The sequence below is a fragment of the Octopus sinensis genome, linkage group LG2, assembly GCF_006345805.1.
Source record: "Octopus sinensis linkage group LG2, ASM634580v1, whole genome shotgun sequence".
Lineage (NCBI taxonomy): Eukaryota > Metazoa > Mollusca > Cephalopoda > Octopoda > Octopodidae > Octopus > Octopus sinensis.
In genome coordinates, this window is record NC_042998.1 from 207,418,495 (window position 1) to 207,437,314 (window position 18,820).

General features: G+C 39.2%; 1 protein-coding gene across 3 annotated transcripts in view; it reads right to left on the bottom strand.

Moving 5' to 3' along the window:
* The window catches only part of LOC115227544 (fatty acid synthase-like), a 39,517-nt gene that overhangs the window by 12,443 nt on the left and 8,254 nt on the right, over positions 1–18,820 (bottom strand). For all 3 annotated transcript variants that reach the window (XM_036500814.1, XM_036500813.1, XM_036500815.1), the window contains 9 exons: positions 17,562–17,726; positions 15,956–16,102; positions 15,077–15,185; positions 12,792–13,054; positions 8,868–9,005; positions 6,805–6,905; positions 6,580–6,700; positions 5,947–6,031; positions 3,056–3,237 (listed from right to left, as the gene is read on the bottom strand). In XM_036500814.1, coding sequence (XP_036356707.1) covers positions 3,056–3,237; positions 5,947–6,031; positions 6,580–6,700; positions 6,805–6,905; positions 8,868–9,005; positions 12,792–13,054; positions 15,077–15,185; positions 15,956–16,102; positions 17,562–17,726 — 1,311 coding nt within the window. The remainder of the gene's footprint in view (positions 1–3,055; positions 3,238–5,946; positions 6,032–6,579; positions 6,701–6,804; positions 6,906–8,867; positions 9,006–12,791; positions 13,055–15,076; positions 15,186–15,955; positions 16,103–17,561; positions 17,727–18,820) is intronic.

The following is an 18,820-nucleotide window of genomic DNA, read 5'->3' on the forward strand; positions in this document are numbered from 1 at the left end:
TCTGAGTGGGGTCTTATTTTGTTCTGAGAAGAGATTCGAGGGTTGTAAGAAAACTTGACGCACAAAGTGAAAGATGAAAGGAAATGGTGAAGGTTTAAGGAAGTTATTTATTAAAATGTAACAATTTAAGACAAAAGAAAAATGCTGGAGGTGAACCTTTGTTCTGATCACTTCAATCACGAAGGCACGTGACTTCGTGGTTGGGTTATTCGGCTGTCGGAAACCGAATTCAATTCCTGGCGAAGCGTTGTTTCTGTGAGCAAAACACTTCATTTTTGGTTGTTCCATTCCACTCAAAATGGCAAAAATGAGTTGTACCAGTAATTTAAAAGGGGCCAGCCTTGTCGCATTCTATGTCAAACTGAATCTCCGAGAACTATGCTATGGGTAAGCGCGTCTGCGAAATACTCAGCCACTGGTACGTTAATTTCCCGAGCTGGCTGTTTGGTTGAGCAGATCAACCGGACGCTCCATCGTCGTAACTGACCCCCGAGGGCCTGTAACTTCAATCTGTCACGTAACTAATGTGAAAGATTATATTTTTATCAGGATTGTAGATCAACGTTTAGTACACGGCTTCTTATTAAAGTCAGCTTTATTTACATAAGATTCTTTAACAACCATTAGTTCTTCGTTTGCATAGATTACCAAAGCTGATTTTGAATTTGATACACGAGGATATTTCTAGGACAGAGGAGATTCAAAAGCATGCTTGACTTTCGATAAAACATCTGTGATATATTATAGTGATACTTTGATACTTTATATAATGGTTTCCGATTTAAACAAAAAAAAAAAAAAATCCAGCGATTTTAACCCATTAAGTACCAGAGTTCTTAAATTTCTGAATATTACTTTTAAATTTTTACAGATGATTGAAAATAGGTTGAAATGAAAGAAAAATAATTATTAAAACTCCTTTACTTCAAGTAGAAATGGAAATACTCGGTGTCCTATAAATAGGACACTGAGACAATGTGATATAGCTTATTCAATGTTCTCATTTAGTGTCCTATTTATAGGACAGTGGGACTTCATGGGTTAAAGGTAGAGTACATTATTTACATTTGACGGATATTTGTCCTCATCTTGTTTGTTTTTAACACTACGTTTCGGCTGATATACCCTCCAGCCTTCATCAGGTATCTTGGGGAAATTTTGAACCTGGGTTCTCATTCCTAAGGTATTTTTCGATGTTATTATTGTTCAGGCCAGGGTGGGAAACGAACTCGGAATCTTGGGGTTAGTAGCCCGCGCTCTTTACCACTACGTGGGCATATGACGTAATGGTTAAGAGCACATGCTACTAACCCCAAGATTCTGAGTTCGATTCCAGGCAATGACCTGAACAACAACAACATTGAAAAATACCTTAGGAATGAAAACCCAGGTTCGAAATTTCCAAGACCCCTGATGAAGGCTGGAAGGTATATCAGCCAGAACATTGTGTTAACAACAAACAAGATGAGGACAAATATCCGTCGAATGTACATAATTCCTCATCTCTTAAATATAGAACTGTAAAGGTAGAGTATTAGTCAATATCATCGACCATAGCAATTGACTGGCACGTTATTTTATCGATCCCGAAAGAATGGAAGGGGAAACTGATGTTGGCAGAATTCGAAACTAGAACGCCCGGAAGAAATACCGCAAATCTTGCCAATCCATCGACTTGATACATTATGTCAAACTGCGCCCATGTTAGAGCACCGCCTTGAAGAGTTTTTAGTCGAACGAATCGACCTCGGGACTTATTTTGTTGTAAATCCTTATACTTTATTCTATCGGTCTCTTTTGCAGAACTGCTAGGCTACCGGGACGTAAGCATACCAACATCGGTTGACAAGTGGTGGTGGCGGACAAACACAGGCACACACACACACACACACACACACACAAAAGCTTTTTGTAGCTTCTGTCTACTGAATCCACTCGTCCCGAATCTAGCGTAGAAGATACTTGCCCATGGTACCACGCGGTGGGACTGAACGCAGAAACATGTGGTTTGCAAGCAAATTTCTTACCACACAGTCACGCCTATGAACATTGCATAGTCACACCAGGCATTCTTTTATTTCAGTCATTTGACTGCGGCCATGCTGGAGCACCACCTTCAGTCGAGCAAAACGAACGGAGAACTTATTCTTTGGAAGCTTAGTACTTATTCTATCAGTCTCTTTCGCCAAACCGCTAGGTTACAGAGACGTAAACACACCAGCATCGGTTGTCAAGCTATGTTGGGGAGACACACACACACACGCACACGCGCGCGCGCGACGAGCTTCTTTCGGTTTCCGTCTACCAAATCCACTCACAAAGCTCTGATCGGCCCAAGGATATAATAGAAGACACTTCCCGAAGGTGCCACGCAGTGGGACTGAACCCGGAACCATGTGGTTGGTAAGCAAGCTACTTTCCACACAGCCACTCCTGCACCTATGTCGGATGTTAATATATATTTGATTTTTTGTTATCAGATTTCAGTAAATCGTATTGTTAACATGGTGAAATCACAGAACGTAATCAAAGGTTCCAATCAGGTTGTAGATCTAGATCAAACTGGATTAATAATCAAACGAATGCTAAGCCGAGATCTATTGTACGAGTTTGATCTCCAAAGGAGATAAATCAAAGATCTTCAACAACTGTCGCCCCAACTGTTTCCGGTTTTATTTACAAGAAAAGGAGGCGAACTGGTAGAATCGTTAGCGTGCCGGGCGAAATGCTTAGCAATATTTCGTCTGCCGCTACATTCTGAGTTCAAATTCCGCCGAGGTCAACTTTGCCTTTCATCCTTTCAGGGTCGATAAATTAAGTACCAGTTACGTACTGGGGTCGATATAATCGACTTAATCCGTTTGTCTGTCCTTGTTTGTCCTCTCTGTGTTTAGCCCCTTGTGGGTAGTAAAGAAATAGGTTTTATTTACAATAAATCAAAAACGATTCCACGGTGAAACAATCGCTAAATGTTCCATTATCAAATGTTAGTATTCTCTAAAATGGCGCCGTAGATGACAGGGAGTGAGTTTAATATGAGTAAAAGGTTTCTCACCGGTCTCCAGTTCAAATGCTGCTAACAAGAAAGTATGTCGGTGCAGTCCTTCGTTGTGTAATGCCGGGTCGAATATTACAGCGGTTAAATGTGTCCGGAAGTGAGAGTAGCCATACTCAAAGATGGTGTTCATGAAATCTAATAAATCATTTTGCCACAGCACTTCGTATTTCACGATATTTCTGTTGAACAAACAATTTTCGAACAATTAATTCCTTTTACTCAATCGAGTTTTACGCACGCACACACACACACACGTATGTGTCATTTGTTCCCTACGTACGTCTCACCATTGTGGTTATTTGCCTGTTCTGTCGTGGACTTCCAAATGTAATCGAATGCTGAACCACCTCAATTCATCAGGGCAACACTTTACCGCATAATGTTACACAGATCAAATGAAACATGTTATAAAAAGTGTGCCATAAGTGTAGTTTTTCCTGGTTTAGAGTCCAGTTGAACTTGCAACAGTCACTGCAGAGGAAGCAAATAGCCACCATGACGAAACGGACGTAGGGAACAAATGATATAAACTACAATCATAATTTCAACTTTTTCTCTGTATATTATAACCAGTAATACTGTGAAGTACAATGGTACTTGAAGTAGACTGGATAATGATACTCTACGGGGAACACTTAACTTACTAGTAGCAAAGTGCACGCACACAATATATATATATATATATATATATATATATATATATATAGGTTAAACTTAAGAGTCCCAACTAGCGTGTGGCATTTATGTATAGTAATGCCCTCAATATAATATAAATAAATATATTTAAGAGAAAAACATTGGTGGATTTCTCTCTTATGAGGCTTTTCCCGCTAACTACTTGATAAATTCTTATAAAAGATTTTATCCTATTTTAAAATTATATATATATATATATATATATATATATATATATACATATATATATAGAGTTGGTATGATTGTGTATAGAACAGTATATTAATGAAATTCCAACAGTCCGATTTCTGATGTTTTATTATTAGCAAAATATCAAAATAAACTAGTACTTTCATGCGTTACGCAATCATCAGGTTTATGTTTTGACAGTCGTGTTCCACTGCGGACAACAGGACTCAATTGTGAAACACGACTGTCACTACATACACACGATGATTGCACAACGATTGAAAGTTCTATTTTATTTCAATATTGTAAAAATCGCAAATCCGACTAAGTTGGAATTTCATTGATTAATATATGTGTGGTGTGTGTGAGAGACATTTCGGAATGGTCCTTTTTTTTTGTATTTATATGGCAAGAAAAATTGATCATCCCAAAATATGTTTCAACACATTTTTCACATCAAGAATCTTGCAAAACAAATTCATAAACGCGCACGCGCGCGCGCGCGTGTGTGCGCGTGTGTGTGTTTATGTAAAGTAGTATAGAATAGGGATTCGGAGAATAGTGTGGTTATTATAGTAAGCTCCTCTTTTGGAATCGGCTATCAATCACATTGATCAATTACAATGTAATATGGTATGCTCATATAATAAAACCCAGAAAATCCGAGCGATAAATGGTAAATGACGATAGATTTCCATATAATTTTTGTATACCGGAATTAACACCACTAGCAAGTTACGAAACGGCTGTAAACATATGGAAGCTCCCGACTTTATGTTATATATATTCTCAATATAGAATGCACCAGCATATTTCAGCCAATCTTACCAATCGGTTTCGCACTGGGTATTAGGTAACCAGATATTAGATAACACGGTTAAGTAACACCACGTACTCTTCAGAGATGGCAGTTATGGAAAAAGCCATCTGCAAAACACAGGGTGTTACTTAATCGTGTTATCTATATCCGGTTATCTAACAGCCAGTGGAAAAGCGATTGGCTGAAATGGATCTGTAATGTTCACTTTAATGTATCCATTTTGAAACATATGAGAGCATATTTTTTTTACTGATTTATGGCTCCTTAGACGAATATATAGATACGTGTTTTAATATTTCGCATTGCAAGACTAATAACCTGGTGTAGAACAATATACTTATGTCTCAGGACGAAGTGTTAGCCGAGTATTGAGTGGTAATAATACAGAGAGATGGCAGTTGCTTCTACTATAAGATGCAGTGGACTCATAGCTGAGGGCCCGAATAATACCTTATAGCTGCATTGGAGCCACGAATATTGAGAAGTTTATTTGTGTCTATATAGGGAACTGCCGTAATCGCCAAAGTAATTCTTTCTCAAACAAACTGTACAATATTCGAGGCTCCGATGAAGACATAAGGTGTTATTCAGGCACTCAACTATGAACCCATTGCATCTTATAGCAGAAAAGGCTGTAAGCTAATAAAGTTATCAGATAATCATTTATTCGTTTGTTATCCTATATTTATTTCGTAAAAAGAAAATACTAAATCTGCCAAGGTTTCTCAGAGTTGACGTTATAAGTTTTAAATATAAACAAATCGATGTAAACTACATGAAATTTAATCGATTTTAGCTTCTTTACAGTTGGTCTAGAAATGTGATTCAAAAGCGGTATGAAAAATATCGCTGATAGTTTTATCAATAAGACTGTCGAACATTATCTACTTCATTATTTACCGTATTTACATTTGATGGATATTTGTCCTCATCTTGTTTGTTAACACGTTTCAGCTGATATACCCTCTAGCCTTCATCAAGTGTCTTGGGGAAATTTCGAACCTTTGGAATGAGAACCCAGGTTCGAAATTTCCCCAAGACACCTGATGAAGGCTGGAGGGTATATCAGCTGAAATGTTGTGTTAACAACAAAGGAGATGAGGACAAATATCTGTCAAATGTAAATAATGTACATAATTCCTCATCTCTTAAATACAGAACTGTGATATTATCTACTTCAACATGTTAAAAATAAAATACTTACTCATCTAAAAATATTTCTTCGATATCGAGGAAAAACTTTTCAAAAAGATTTCCCGTCCGGAAACTTCCAAACAAAAGTATATCATCTTTAAAAAAAAAAAAAAGAAAAAAGAAAAAGAAAAATTGCATTTGAAAGGTTTCTAATGATCTTTCCAATCGAATAATGTTACTTATTAAAGTTACACATCTCTGATGATTTGACAATAAGTCTTGGTTATTAAATTTACATTATGTAACTGTTAATCACCTCGTGTTAATGAAACATACACAAGATGGTTTAATATAGTGGTTCTCAACTACTTTTTACCTTTAGAAATTTTTGATTCCTATCTTATTCAGATGGATCCTTATAGCTATTCGATGTTTAAAAAAATCTGATGTTTATAAAATCAAATATTATTAGGAATTGGATAAAAACATAAAAATATTTTATGTATAGTCGAAATATAATTTGTTGCACATAAATTTTAAAATCTTGTACGGACCCTGGTTGAGAACCATTAGTCTAATTAAAAAGCTTTTTTAATCTTTAATATTAAACTTTGTTTTATTGTATCTTAAAACACTGTTCATGTGCGAAAATGGTTACATTAAAACCTTGAGACAATTAGTTCTGATCTCTCTGAATACTTACCGTTCTTCGTCACAGAGACCCTGCCACTATGCCAAAGCACCTGGATTTCAGCATCGTCGATGTCTTCACGATGCAGCTCGGAAGACATATTCACTTGCATGAAAATGGAAGAGTTTAATCCCTGAAAGTAAAACCATTTCTATTGCAAAATCCAGAAAATATGAAGAAAAAATTAATAAATAAACATTACAGCAGATTTCCTCATTAATTAAAATTACACTTTACCGTAATCAGAGAAATAGTTTCAAATAATAAAATTGACACGGCATCGTAATATTCGCTGAAGTGTCCGGTGATGTAATGGGTTTTACTCAGGAAACTTTTCTCTAAATGAGAGAGAGAAAGAGAAAAATGCTGACAAGGAAAATAGAAGATACATTTCTAGTAACAAGACATTGATCAAATGAAAAATGATACACACACACACAATTCTGAAGAATCTTATTCAGTATGAGTTATGCTTAACCTGAAGAACACATGAAAAGTAAATAGTGGGTGCGTGTATTATTACATAATATTGTAAGATTGATTGCATTAAACTAAGATGAAGTAATTGCAAATTGAAATTGTAAAATGACTTGCTCACTGGCTGTGTGGTAAGTCGCTTGCTTACCAACCATATGGTTCCGGGTTCATTCCCACTGAGTGGCACCATGGGCAAGTGTCTTCAACTATAGCCTCGGGCCGACCAAAGTCTTGTGAGTGGATTTGGTAGATGGAAACTGGAAGAAGCCCATCGTATATATGTATATATATGTGTGTATATGTTTGTATGTCTGTGTTTGTCCCCCCACCACCATTGCTTGACAACCGATGGTGGTGTGTTTACGTCCCCGTAACTTAGCGGTTCAGCACAAGAGACTGATAGAATTAGTATTAGGCTTACAAAGAATAAGTCCTGGGGTCGATTTACTCGAGTAAAGGCAGTGCTCCAGCATGACTGCAGTCAAATGACTGAAACGAGTAAAAGATATACATATGATCGCTAGCCACTTCATATTCTTTATTTTCTCTCCCTGTTTCTTTCTGTGGAAGAGCGTAGGCTCGAAACGTTAAAGACCTTTTCCCTTCCCGAGCGTTATACTAATACATCTTATTGTTGTCTACACCAACTGTCTTCGTTTTCTGTTTTTGTGAATTCTCCCTATATATATATATATATATATATATATGGACTTGCCGCGCTGCTAAGTTACGAGGGCATTATGTGGTGGGACAAGCACACACTACACACACACACACTACACACACACACACGTATATATCTATATATATTTATTTATTTTACCTTTTTTATTGTAATTGCTATCCCCACCTATATTGTACTGAGTTCAATATATCTTAATACATTATATCGTATTGTATGTTACTATACACATGAACCATTTTGAATTCAGCGCTCGCTGTTCAACACCTTTTTCTCAGGAACGAATGGGCGGGGGGAGCAGGCTCTCTCTTTTGACCCGGAGTAATTGCAGAAACCTCTGACGCGAAACAAGATCCTGTTGATCGAATTTCGAAATCACGTCATAAGATTTTAACTACTTCATTCTGCGGTTGTGTATCTCGCAAACGAAAGATTTTGCGGCTTGCTACTCGCAGTCCCAAATATTTCACGGGGTCAGTGCTTTCGTGCGACTGTTCCAGTTATATTTTAGCTCTCATTTCTAGCAACTGTAGGTACTATTTTGCACCCTCATATATACTCTCTTTTACTCTTTTACTTGTTTCAGTCATTTGACTGCGGCAATGCAGGAGCACCGCCTTTAGTCGAGCAAATCGACCCCGGGACTTATTCTTTGTAAGCCCAGTACTTATTCTATCGGTCTCTTTTGCCGAACCGCTAAGTTACGGGAGACGTAAACACACAAGCATCGGTTGTCAAGCAATGCTAGGGGGACAAACACAGACACACAAACACATACATATATACGACAGGCTTCTTTCAGTTTCCGTCTACCAAATCCACTCACAAGGCATTGGTCGGACCGGGGCTATAGCAGAAGACACTTGCCCAAGATGCCACGCAGTGGGACTGAACCCGCAACCATGTGGTTGGTTAGCAAGCTACTTACCACACAGCCACTCCTAGGCATGCGCACACACACACACACACACACACGCCAAATTTACTCAAGTCTACACAACAGCAATTGTTTGAAAGGGTCTAAAACATTCTCTGAAAGGCAAGAAATTATTTTTATGTCTCAGAGAAATAACCTCTTACTTTAAATCGATTACATTTGTGCGGCATTGATGAATTGTATATCAAAGGCTCACGAACTTACCAGGGATCAAGAACTGAGGCCAGCTTGGAACTGGCCATTCAAAAGAATGGTCCCAGCTAACAAGGTGACCAATTGAGGGTGCGGTAGAATCAAGCGGAAATACATCTTGATTAACATTTCTAAATTTCTCATTTTTACCTGGAAACAAACAAACAATATACATATATATAGTAACAGCAATTAAGATTCAAGTGAGTTCTGTTGAATTCACATGAATGCGGTACTTAACTTAGATGCACCAGAAATCTATATGGTGTTAACCATAAGATAATGCGGGGTGATTATAAATAAGAAAAAAGCAACAAGAATGGATTAATATTTCGGTACAGTTGTTTCGTACGAAGACAGCTTTATTAAGGCTGCAAATATTGCAGTAAATATAAGTGACCCGTACTCATCAGCCGAAAAAAACATCTGGGTTCTCCAAACATCTAAGGGGGTGAGGCTACACTCCTGAAACATCAGGGATAGTTCTATAAAAACTGATGAGTACGGGTCACTTATATTTACTGCAATATTTGCAGCCTTAATAAAGCTGTCTTCGTACGAAACAATTGTACCGAAATATTAATCCATTCTTGTTGCTTTTTACTTATATATATATATATATATATATATATATAGTAGAAATAGGTTTCTAAAAGAGAATAGAAACTACACGCGGAAAAGATATGGGGAAAGTATGAAGAAAAAAAGCAAAAATGCACATTGGCTATCAAAAAATAAAGGGTTTTTTTTAATGAAAAGTAGCAATAAATAATACAATCAGATGAACTGAGGTAGAATTAAGAGGAATTAAATTCATTATTTTGAATTGTTGAAGAAATTTAAAGTCAAACTGGTATGGTAATTGTTGTTCACTGGCTTTATATATATATATATATATATATATATATATATATATATATATATATATATATATATATATATATATATGTATATATATAATATATATAATATATTAATAATAAATAAAACATATGCATATATATGTACGTACCTACCTCTACATGTATATATACACGCATATATGAGAACAGGACACCAAAAAAACGTCGAACACAATGAGAAACGAAAACAGACACAAACCCAAGGAACTGGACATTTAAAAAAATATATATATAAGGCAATAGATATATATTTCGAACAATTATGGTCTTTGTTAGTGTATGTTTTCATTTCTGTGCATCAACTACAACATTAGTGCATTTTAGCTCTTATTTCTAGCTATGTCGGTGTTTTTTTTTAACACCCTAGTCACATTTAGTGACAATTAGAATTCTCCATTTTGGTGAAACATTGCAACCTGTTGTTTATATCAATTTTATGATATGTATACACATTAGCGAATCGCTAAATCATCCATTAATTTGGATGACGGAAACATATATACTAATAGAGAAACAGGTCCGGAAAAGGCCGAACATTGAGCTGGCTTAACTGACGAAGCAACAGAAAATGCCCGAAACTGACGTCAGTCTTAAGAATTCTCGGTCGGTATTTTTCGGACAGAAAGAGTTTGGAAAGTATTAAAATTGCTTTTATTTAATTAAACAGTATATTTTCCTATTAAACCTTATTTAAATAATAATAATAATAATTGTGTACAGTGCTCAGGTGCACTACAACTCATCTAAAGTGTATATATAATCAGGTGTAGTTTCGGCGGATTTCGGAAAGCATGAGGGCCTTAAAGGATGCAGTGTCATGGCAGTCAACAACTGACGCAGGCAGTTTATTCCATGCTTCAGCAACTCTGAGCGTGAAAAAATGTTTCCGAAAGTCATGGGAGCTGTATTGTTTTCTGACTTTGTAGGCATGTCCACGTGTGTTAGACACATGGATATCAAAAAGGTGTTCATGAAAAGACAATATGCATATCTTGCAGTATTAATAAGATGTTTTTCTACTTCAGATAATATATATAAGTTAATTTCATTTTTTCCTTTGTTTGGTGGCTAAAAAGTGTTTGCAAATCTGAAAATGTCAAAAGGAGTGTATTTAACGTCAGCCGAGACAGAAAGATAAAATTACTGCCTGAAGGAAAAAAATACTCCAGTTGTAAAAATACTGATGTCAGATCATCGCACAATTAAGAAGTTTGTTGCAGAGGGCCGGGTCACCCGTTCTTCTCCAAGAAAGATCAAACCCTTAAATCCCAAATTGAACGAAAACTGAAGTATGCAATAATGATCCTGCCCCATACAACGAGTAGAAGAATTTTTGAGTCAATATGCAAAAAAAAAAAAAAAAAAAAAAAAAAAACCACCAGAAGTGCTTGTCTAAGAAAGCTTGGAAGTGTCAAAAAGATGGAAATTCCACCTCTTTCGAAAAACCATCGTGAGAAAAAGAAAAAAATGCTATGGGCAGAAAAATACACGAAACAGAATTTTCACAATGTCCTATGGACAGGACTGTTTTTCCTTGTATTCTGATTGGTTTTGGATTGCCTTGGCTACCATACACACAAGGCGGCAAGCTGGCAGAAACGTTAGCAGGCCGGACGGAATGCTTAGCGGTATTTCGTCTGCCGTTACGTTCTGAGTTCAAATTCCGCCGAGGTCGACTTTGTCTTTCATCCTTTCGGGGTTGATAAATTAAGTACCAGTTACGCACTGGGGGTCGATATGATCGACTTAATCCGTCTGTCTGTCCTTGTTAGTCCCCTCTGTGTTTAGCCCCTTGTGGTAGTAAAGAAATAGGCTACCACACACACACACACACACACACACATTTGAAAATTATTGAACGTGAATGACTTCGAAGTTATCACCACACCACTACCATCATCATAACCACCACCACCATCATCACCAACACCACCACCATCATCACCAACACATTACCATCTCAAATCCTAGGACTCCGAGGGCTGGTTACCTGGTTTCCATGGCCGAGATCACAACCCCACCGCCTCAACTGGACGCCGTCACAAGGTTACTCAATTTTGGCCGAGCTGGAGCAACGTAAAATGAGGGCAATGCATCACCCAGTCTGTGAATAGAAACCATGATCTTAAGCTCGTGAACGCAACACTCTAATCTGTTCCAAATGATCCTATCGATAGAACGGCCAACTAGTGAAATGAACGTGCAAGTGGCTGAATACTCCACAGACACACATACCTATTTCTTTACTATCCACAAGGGGCTAAAGACAGAAAGGACAAACAAAGACAGACAAACGGCTTAAGTTGATTATATCGACCCCAGTGCGTAACTGGTACTTATTTAATCGACCCCAAAAGGCAAAGTCGACCTCGGCGGAATTTGAACTCGGAACATAAAGACAGGCGAAATACCGCTGAGCAGGCGTGAAAAAGATCTCGGAAAATCTTGCTCCCAAATTTGGAATTGAAAGCTATACCAACCACCGAACTGAACGGCTTGGGTTTCAGGAGTTCACAATATTTCAACATTCTGGTAAACATCCTCAGAGATTTGAGAGGTGTAGATGTGGAGGTCTTCAAAGAGCGCCTGGGTAAATTTCTGAGATACCTATTTCTTTACTACCCACAAGGGGCTAAACACAGAGGGGACAAACAAGGACAGACAAACGGATTAAGTCGATTACATCGACCCCAGTGCGCAAAATGTACTTAATTTATCGACCCCGAAAGGATGAAAGGCAAAGTCGACCTCGGCGGAATTTGAACTCAGAACGTAACGGCAGACGAAATACCGATAAGCATTTCGCCCGGCGTGCTAACGTTTCTGCCAGTTCGCTGCCTTTGACACTCATACCCTTAACGTAGTTCTCAGGGAAATTCAGTAGGACACAGAATGTGACTGATTACAGGTATTCATTTTTTCAACGCACCGCCCGGAATCGAATTCCTGACGCTATGATTGTGAGTGCAACACCTTAGCCACTAAGGCATGTGCCTTAGAATAGAAAAAAAATAGGGAAAGCAAACATTCTTACTCAGTAAATATAATTCTCCTAAAGCGGTTAGGAGAGAAGACGAATCGGGTAAGCAATAGAGGTCTTTTGTGGAAACCTGGTCCCGGCGGATGGCACCGTTCAGGTGAAGCTTTTTGACTGGAGGTAATTGCTTTAACACCGTTGGAATATCAACGCAAGTGGTCAGGATTCGCTGGACATATTGATCATCGAACTGTCTGTTTTCGATCTGGATTGTCTTAGAAGGGTGCATCAGATCCAGTGAAGAAATCCACCTAAAAGACCTGAAATAATGAAAAAAAAAAAAAAAAAGGAAAATGTTTAAATAATTTTAACCAGTTTCATATGAATTTCTGACTGATCAGATAAAATCGTTCATCTGTGGTTCTCAGATGTACATCTTATGTGGACCCCCTCTGCTTCAATAAAACCCCACCTTTTTTTTCATAACACTTTTTAAAATATATCTCCGTCAAAAGATATTCACAATAACAATTATATCAAAAACAAAATTTCAACCACACACACACACACACGCACACACACACACACACACACACACACAATAGAAATGGAATGAACGACATTATTTCAGACTCTACAATTGTTTCGACAAATTTTGCACCCATAGTACGTTGGTGAGATGTGTAATCCTTACCATCCATCCAAGATGTAAAATGCACTTCCTCAGATGATTGTTGAAATATGTCCGCCGTTAGATCCTACTGACATTTAACTCAGTGTGAGAATGAATACCCAAAGCAGAGTCGTCTTTTCAGCAGTTTACATTCAAAACTAATCCTATAGATGTCGTGACAATGTATTTTGTCAGTCATGACAAATTTTTGTTACATAAAAGAAAAATGCCTCTTAGACGCCGGAAAATACAGTAATTTTTCGGAATTATCTCCCTTGTATTTTACAAGAAATATCGTAAATTATATTTATTTTTTTTTCATAGAAGACACTTGCCCAAGATGCCACGTCCAGTCCCACTGCGTGGCATCTTGGGCAAGTGTCTTCTGCTATAGCCCCGGGCCGACCAATGCCTTGTGAGTTGATTTGGTAGACGGAAACTGAAAGAAGCCTGTCGTATATATGTATATATATATATATAATATATATATATAGTGTGTGTGTATATGTTGTGTGTCTGTGTTTGTCCCCCTAGCATTGCTTGACAACCGATGGTGGTGTGTTTACGTCCCCGTCACTTAGCGGTTCGGCAAAAGAGACCGATAGAATAAGTACTGGGCTTACAAAGAATAAGTCCCGGGGTCGATTTGCTCGACTAAAGGCGGTGCTCCAGCATGGCCGCAGTCAAAATGACTGAAAACAAGTAAAAGAGTAAAAGAGTATATGAATCGAGTAAATTTTTTCCAGACTCATTTCGCCAAGGATTTTCAATGACAGTTTATTAAACAACTTTCCGCTAAAAAAAATGTCAAATGTCACAATAAGAAACATGAAATTTATTTGTAACAAACATCAAACATTCCCAACCGACAGCCATATTAGAAAGGTCAAATGACGAAACCAACATTTGAGATTACTGAATGCATTTGCGTACAGACAGAAATGTTAGCTTCCATAATGTTATATTATGTAGTCGTTGGTTATGGCCGGTCAAGAAGTTACCATTAGCTTCGCACCTATTATGCTCTTAGTAATGTCCGCGACTCATCGTTTTTTTTTTAACTGGAAGTACAAAACCTCTACGAATGGAGGCAGATGGCTTCCAGAGGAGAAGAGTAGAAATTACCTCGTTTTCAACTCTACAATAATCTCCAGCAAACTGGACTCTTCTACCTTTCACAAGAGATGATACAGGTGGTAGTTTCCCATATATTTGTACTTTGGTTGGATGACGCTTCCACGAGAGATTTTGAAAACGAGGTAATTTCTACTCTTCTCCCCTGAAAGCCATCTGCTCGCGATACCAGAGGGTGCACACTCTCCTACCCTAATGTAATCTCCAGGGATACAGGCATCCAGGAACAGGACCTCCGTAATGCTATGATGGACCGTGAAGTCTGGCGTAACATAGTAAATTCCATTGTCTCGACCACGGTCGAACAATAATGATGAATAGAGGCAAGAATATTACTACTTAAAAAGATTTTTTAGAGTACTTTTCTCGGCCTTGTGAACAACAGACCGATACACACACACATTGAAGCTGTCAAACAATCTGCCATTTTAATGTTTACATAGGAATTAAGACACTAATGTGTCACTTTACATGAGTTTTTATTTATTGAAGAAACCACCGACTCTAAAAGAATGTTGAAGCATTATTTGCTTACCTGTCTCTTGGTCGAAATGTCGCTCTTAAATCGCTCTGTAGTTGGTCAAGTTGTTTATGGTTAGTGTTGTACACAGGTATTCCTTTAATAAAACGGGTCATTGTACCTTCTGAAAAGGAGAAGGAAGAAAAATCAGCTTCAGAAAATATCTTAACGACGGTTAAGAAGTTTGCTTTGCAATCGCCTGGTTTCGGGTTCATTCCTAGTGTGCGGCACCTTGAGTCATGGTCTTCGAATAGCTCAGGGCAGACCAATGCTTTGGGAGTGGATTTGGTAGGCGGAAACTATGTGGAAGCCGGTCATGTGAACGCGCACACGTGTGTGACAAGCGGTGCTGGTTTGTTTTCGTCCCTATACATTAGCAGTCCGGCCAAAGACATTCATAAAATAAGTTCCACACTTAAAAAGAATGAGTAAAAAGAGTGAGTTGCTTGATGAAAATAATCAAGGCAGTGCTCCAGCATGGCAGTAACATCATGGCAGGGTGTGATGCCCCATTGCAGCGCGTCGCTGCAACCCCCGTTTGTTGGTATCTGTTCGGGTTGTCCCGTATAGCCCTCCGAATTGTACCCCAATCAGTCCTAATCTCTTCATGACGTAAACAAAATCCTGTAGCGTAGCTGGGGAGGGGGGGGTGGAAAAGGGTTGGTTCTTCCAGGGCAACGCTTTTGCCGGGGCGGCCCTTTGGGTTCTGCTATGTAAGGCTGTATAAGGGGCAGGAGAGGAGCAAACTACGAAGGGTTCCCTGGGCGGGGCGACACACACACACACACACACAGAAGCTACGTCACTGCCAAGATCTAGGTTTTAAATATATATTTCAGTAACTATGGATATACAAGAATTATAGCAGAACAAAGGAAAAACATTGCTACTCACCTATTTTATTGACAGCTTCAAGACAATTCTGGGGCACTCTGATGTAAAAGGTGTCCTCATTCAAGGTTGCTATAAGCGTTGCCTGGTCAGGTAAACGAGACTTCGCCGACATTGGTAAACGTATTTCAAGGTCGATTTCTTTCTTATCTTAGAAATAGATACAACGATTAAATAGTATTTAAAAAAAACAGGAGGAATTAAACATTAAAATTGAAACTGTAAAGTAGTCATCTTTCACGTGGATTCCCTTGCAAAATTCCTCTATCTTTGGATTCCATCGATCTCCCATCGCACAATCTCACCGTACACCGAAAGAACTTCCTAAACCATTGCAGCATGTGTTGACGGAGCTCATTTTGCCCCACTCTCAATCAACTCAGGCGGTGTCCCAAGGTTTGGTTTTGTCTACCACACACTTTTCTCTCGTACGCATGTCACATCCAACAATACGCAGCCAGGAATCGAACTCACGACCGCAGGCCGAATACCCTAAAAATTAGCAAAGGCGCGTAGCTTAGTAGTTAGGGTTATCGGTTCGCGATCCTAAGGTCGATACTCGGCAGCGCGTTGCGTCCTTCAGCGAAACAATTTCACGTTGCTCAACTCCTCTCAGGCTCGCCAAAATGAGCCGTACTTATTTCAATAGGCCGCCATTGTCACATCCTGTCATGCCGAATCTCCCTGAGAACTACATAAAGGGCACGCGTGGCTCTGGAGCGCCCAACCATTTTCATGTTGATTTCTCAAGCAGGCTGTTCAGTCAACTAAGTTAGCGGGAGACAAAGTTAGCGGGAGACAAAGTTAGCGGGAGACAAAGTTAGCGGGAGACAAAGTTAGCGGGAGACAAAGTTAGCGGGAGACAAAGTTAGCGGGAGACAAAGTTAGCGGGAGACAAAGTTAGCGGGAAACTGAATTGACGGGAAACTAAGTTGACAGGAAACTAAGTTGACAGGAAACTAGGTAATGGCGAACTTCTGCTGACTTTTTCGTTACAACTTTCTCTCACTCTTTCCTCATGCATTTTGCAGCTCACCTACGACGGACCGGCGTCCCGTCCAGGTGGGGAACCTATACGCCAAGGAAAACCGGGAAACCGGCCCTTATGAGCCAGGCGTGGCTCGAAAAGGACAAACAAACCCTACCTTTAGCACGACCAGAACGGTACAAATAGTAAATTTCATCAGTAAATATCTGTCCTGGCGAACGCACATTTTTAATTTGCAACTGCTTCAAAGATAGACCCTTCTTTTCAGAACCAGAAAATGTTTGGGTCCAGCTGTGGCTGTGTGGTAAGAGGTTTGCTTCCAAATCACATAGTCCTAGGTTCAATCCCACAGCGTGACAACTTTGGAAGGCGTCTTTGACTGTAGCCCCAGTCAGAACTACACCTTGAGAGTAGATTTGGTAGACGGAAACTGAAAGAAGCTTGACAACCGGCATGTGCTTACGTCCCCGTAACTTAGCGGTTCGGCAAAAGAGATCGATAAAATAAGTACCAGGCTTTACAAGAAAAAGTACTAGGGTCGGTTCATTCGACTAAAAATTCAAGGCGGTGCCCCAGCATGGCCGCAATCACTGAAGGAAAAAAACAAAACAGGACAAATACCTTCATTATCTGATGAAGTAAAATATGTTCCAATCAGATAAGCAATTTTCAGACATTGATCTTGATCGATACAGCCATCATGATAGGCAACAACGATCTCAGCCAAGCCATAACCACAAATCATGTCTGGTTGGAAATCGCACAACTTCAAGATGTCCACATAAGCTGAAAAGGAAGGAGGAAAATTGTTATAATAGTTGAATAACTTAGTTCTTAATACAGTTCTAGATTTAAGAGTGGAGGCGCAATGGCCCAGTGGTTAGGACAGCGCACTCACGGTCATAGGATCGCAGTTTCGATTCCCAGACCGGGCGTTGTGAGTGTTTATTGAGCGAAAACACCTAAAAGTTCCACGAGGCTCCGGCAGGGGATGGTGATCCCTGCTGTACTCTTTCACCACAACTTTCTCTCACTCTTACTTCCTGTTGTACCTGTATTTCAAGGGGCCGGCCTTGTCACTCTCTGTGTCACGCTGAATATCCCCGAGAACTACGTTAAGGGTGCACGTGTCTGTGGAGTGCTCAGCCACTTACACGTTAATTTCACGAGCAGGCTGTTCCGTTGATTCGGATCAACCGGAACCCTCATCGTCGTAACCGACGGAGTGCTTCCATCCCATCCAGATTTAAGAGATGAGGAATTATTTACATTTGACGGATATTTGTCCTCATCTTGTTTGTTGTTAACACAACATTTCAGCTGATATACTCTCCAGCCTTCATCAGGTGTCTTGGGGAAATTTAGAACCTGGGTTCTCATTCCCAAGGTATTTTTCGATGTTGTTATTATTATTATTCAGGTCATTGCCTGGAATCGAACTCGGAATCTTGGGGTTAGTAGCCCGCGTTCTTAACCACTACGGGCATATGGCGTAGTGGTTAAGAGCGCGGGCTACTAACCCCAAGATTACGAGTTCGATTCCAGGCAGTGACCTGAATAATAATAATATCAAAAAATACCTTAGGAATGAGAACCCAGGTTCTAAATTTCCCCAAGACACCTGATGAAGGCTGGAGAGTATATTAGCCGAAATGCTGTGTTAACAACAAACAAGATGAGGACAAATATCCGTCAAATGTAAATAGTGGCTGTGTGGTAAGTAGCTTGCTTACGAACCGCATGGTTCCGGGTTCAGTCCCACTGCATGGCACCTTGGGCAAGTGTCTTCTACTATCGCCTCGGAAACTGAAAGAAACCCGTCGTGTGTCCTTGTCCTGACTGCTCGTGATAGTTGTAAACGAATGCCACCGTCGTGCCAG